Source organism: Priapulus caudatus, unplaced genomic scaffold (assembly GCF_000485595.1).
Source record: "Priapulus caudatus unplaced genomic scaffold, Priapulus_caudatus-5.0.1 Scaffold1317, whole genome shotgun sequence".
Lineage (NCBI taxonomy): Eukaryota > Metazoa > Priapulida > Priapulimorpha > Priapulimorphida > Priapulidae > Priapulus > Priapulus caudatus.
The window spans coordinates 57092-61387 of NW_014578378.1; the positions used below are offsets into that span (position 1 = coordinate 57092).

The window sequence follows — 4296 nt, forward strand, 5'->3', positions numbered from 1 at the left end:
ATATATAATTTATCGATGACAATAAATAATCATCGATCATAACATGAATCAATTCCGTACGGCTACACTAACATTCGTGGAAGTAGACGCTAGCTTAATAAACACCGCGCAAAAAAATCGAGAACACGCGAATGGCATTAGAATGCTTTACAGACGCGTTTGGTATTGTCGCGGCGTCGCGTGGCAGATACAACCGATAAGACGAACCTATGTTTCAACTTTAGCTCCTCCGGCGTGGCTTTTCTCGACTGCAAGAATGAGAGGAGGAGAATAGAACGATGACACGCTGATAGAATTACGACAATTTCACAGAGATGTTCATGCTACATTGTCATACGGCTGCTCGCCATTGCAACGCAAAACGACCACATTCTCGTTCGCAAAATTCGACACAATTATTAGCATATAATAATACAGATATTATCAGGAGTAAGAAAATATAGTGTCACCTATATTGTGACACTGCTGATATTATTAATCAATTACATATATTACAATAGCATCATAATTATTCGTATTGACTCGACAGGAAACCACGACTCGCGTGCCCTCGTCCACCGCCGCCAGGGGGCGCCTCCTCTTCGTCGCGGTGACTCACCGGCAGCAGCAGGCAGCGTTCGAGCAGCCCCCACTCCTCGTGCTGTGCGAAGATCCTCTGTATCCGCGCCGGACTCTCCGGGTGGCCGCTGCGGGAAGGAAGCGTCTCGTTACGACGCCGGTAATGTCGGCATTACGATTATACTTATATCAGTATAATACTATCAATATAATATGGTAACTATTGGATAACCCTCGCATGCAAATGCGTCTCGTTACGATGCTGGTAATATTGGTATTATGATCGATATTACCGATACTATTGATGACATGATGACTGTCGGATAACCCGCAATAAATCGGGTTTTTGGACGTACATTGTCAGAGTTTTCTTCTACTAACTGTAGCCGATCTGCACATCATGAAGCCATTGTGTATGATGGGGGAGGACAGTAATTTACGTCGATCAAGCAGAGTAATGTTCCTGGACAAATGTTCCCGAGTTGTTCGCGTGAACGGCCAGGCAAGAACACAGGCAAATGTGATCCACGTAATTCAGACAAACGTCGAAAGAAAGATCGTTTCTTTTTTTGAGTACGTGACGTCCTCAGACCTCAGACATCCTGACTGCAACATCGTGGCGGAGTCTAACCTACACTAATCGCCACGGCAGCGATGCATCGCCATGGCGACGACGACGACAACAACTTACGGGTCGGCGTAGCTCCGGTGCAGCATCATCTGCTTGTCGTAGACAAGGCACGTCCTGCGGGAGAGCAAGCAGACGACACGGGATCAGACAACGAAGCATCCCGAACACGGGACGCATCCCCGACGACAGAGCCACAGAACGGAGAATGTACGACGGAGCACGCCAACGATGTTAACGCCTCGCGCGCGCCGGCGGCGCCACCTACCTGTGCGGTGCCCTGCGCAGCACCATCTGGTGGAGGACGTCGGCGATCTTCGCGTCCCACGCGCGCGTCTCCGCCTCGCTCCTCACCTCGTGCACGTCCCGCGTGTCGTAGCGCGCCGGCCGACGCTCGTCCGCCGCAAACTCCACGCCGTCCGGCCTGAGGAACAAGAGAACGTCACAGGTCGCTCGTCGCGCGGGGTCATGAGTCATCGAGTAAAGGTCACAGGTTTTGGAGGTTAACGCAGGGCAGCGGAGGGTCACGGAAGGTCATGGAAGGTCACGGAGAGACAGCGGTGCTTGCGATGGACAACGAATCAATCGACCACTTTCCTCGGATTCACTTCTCTGCCGAAAGCGTCGATGCCCCGAACTTCGCCAGCGACGGAATCACCGAGAATTTCTTGCGAAATTTCCTGTTCATACGATGGAACCTGACACATGTGCACATCCGACAACCTGCACTTACTTGACGGGCGGCGTGTAGGTGGCGCCGCGGTCGACGCCCTGGAAGCGCAGGCATCTCCAGTGCGGCCGCAGCAACGTGATCAGTCGCTCCATGACCTCCAGCAGGCTGCGTCGCGAAAAACACACACGTCAGCCGACATGGAAAAGATCTCTCTCACTCTCTCTCTCTCTCTCTCTCTCTCTCTCTCTCTCTCTCTCTCTCTCTCTCTCTCTCACTCTCTCTCTCTCTCTTTCTCACCATTGTTCTCTCTCTCTCTCTTTCTCACCATTGTTCCCTCTCTCTCTCTCTCTCTCTCACTTTCTCGCCATTCTGGTCCCCCCTCTCTCTCTCTCTCTCACTGCTCCCTCTTTCTCTCTCTCCCTCTCTCTCCCCCCTCTCTCTCTCTCTCTCTATAGCACAGCCACCAGCAAGCACAGCAACTAGAATGATTGTCCCAGAGAGGGACTAATAATACCACCGCTTCGAGCTGTTATGGTGGTGGTGATCTGTGAGAGCATAACTGGTGCCGCGCATCTCGAAGCGCGTGCAGAAATGAGTACCATCGAATGAGTTGCGAGGCAAAAAGTCGTATGACGATAGACGTTTTTATACAGCGGTTGGAATGCGTGCGTAGACGGCAGTGGCAGGGCATAGGTTTTTATCCTGGGTTTGCGAGGCAAAAAGTCTGATGGCGATCGAAACGTTTTTATACAGAGCTTGGAATGCGTGCGTTGTTATGCTAGTGGTTTTGTATGAAGTGGGTGGGCAGTTATGTATGAAATAATCCACTAGTTGGCCTCAGCATGTCATATATAACAAAATGGGTTTATTTACGAAAAACCGCCATAACTCTTTCCGAAAATGTCGGACGGAAAAAATGCATCGCAGGTGCACAACTACCTTGTGTACTCATGATGTGTACCAAATATGGTTGAAATCGGTCCAGTACTTTTCGAGGAGATCTGCGCACAAGGTTGGTGTCGGACAGACAGACAGACAGACAGACAGACAGACAGACAGGGTGAATCCTATATACCACCCCCCCTAACTTCGTTGGCGGGGGTATAAAAACAGATCAAATTGTTTGTTTTGGCCGCAAACTTTTCGTGAAGACTAACGAACAGCAAGACAATCGGCCAATGCGGGGCAACGCAGACGACTAACCTGCTGTCGGGAGGTTCCAACGGACCAATCGGCGGGCAGGGATCGCCTAGTAGCGCCCTCACTGTCATGGCGACCGAGTGCGACAGCGACGTGACACAATATCCTCCCTACGGTTAGAAATATGCCATTTTAATAATAATAATAATAACAATAATAATTATTATAATTATATTAACTAACAGTGCAAACTGACATCAACGACTAGTAATCGTAACCGGGCCGAGGACAGAACACAACGACGTGCTTCGCACAAGATTTCGCTCCGCAGTAGACAGGAGAACTCTGAACGACTGAAGACGGACGAGAACGGGAGAAAAGGGAAGATTCTGACCCGACCGCGCTGTCACCTGTGCGCGGTACGACGAACCTACCTCCAGGTAGACGCACAGCCGACCCTCAGCTAACGTCGACAGCATGTTGACGAGATGTGCGTAGCATGCCGGCGTGACCTTCATCTCACCCTGAGCGAGGAGCGGACGACAGATATGTTACGATCGAACTCAACCCGACTACCGCAACAACGCCTAACTTGTATATCCGATCGAGATCATTTATTGACAAATGGTGGTCCACTAATAGCCTAGCGGAAAAGGAATCGCATGACTATCCAAAATATCGTTATTATTTTAGTCATTATTATAGCATTATTTATATACAAGTAGAACTGTGACGATGTCCGAGAATATCTTAGTATCATAGTGTGTACAAAACAGAGAGGGGAAAAGGAATAAAATAAAATATATAATTGTAACAAGGGCTGTGACAAATAAAGAGCCAGCAGCGGGTAGTCGCTACAACTAACAGCGCCCCCTGCCGGTGCAGCGTACGATACCTCAGGGCAGCCCAGCGCAGCGTCGTAACCCGACGAGACTATGACGAGATCGGGAGAAAACTGAAACATCAGAACATCCGAAGCTAGTTAGGATTTGCAGCGCATGCGAAAAAATGTGATAACCTCGATTAGAAACAGTCGTTACGGTTCAACGGCTATTTATTTAATAGCATATCCATAATAATCATTTCAAAGCCATCGTGTATACAGAGATGGTGCTTACCTCATATGCAATAGGCATCAGGATGTTGTTGAATATTGCAATGTATTCGCTGTTGCCCATGCCCGTCTGTAATACAGCACGCAATGACGATTACACGTGCATGCATAGAAACAACTTACACTACGTCACGTCTGTGCTACAAACTATGTCTTGTAAGTGTGGGGAAATATGTGCCACTG

At 49.2% G+C, this 4296-nt stretch overlaps 1 protein-coding gene across 1 annotated transcript in view; it reads right to left on the bottom strand.

Moving 5' to 3' along the window:
* The window catches only part of LOC106816223 (histone deacetylase 6-like), a 33630-nt gene that overhangs the window by 17182 nt on the left and 12152 nt on the right, over nt 1-4296 (bottom strand). The window contains exons 12-20 of the mRNA XM_014820804.1: nt 4118-4183; nt 3895-3954; nt 3434-3523; nt 3063-3169; nt 1920-2024; nt 1455-1610; nt 1250-1303; nt 599-686; nt 208-248 (exon numbers count right to left, since the gene is read on the bottom strand). Of these exons, the coding sequence (XP_014676290.1) occupies nt 208-248; nt 599-686; nt 1250-1303; nt 1455-1610; nt 1920-2024; nt 3063-3169; nt 3434-3523; nt 3895-3954; nt 4118-4183 (767 nt within the window). The remainder of the gene's footprint in view (nt 1-207; nt 249-598; nt 687-1249; nt 1304-1454; nt 1611-1919; nt 2025-3062; nt 3170-3433; nt 3524-3894; nt 3955-4117; nt 4184-4296) is intronic.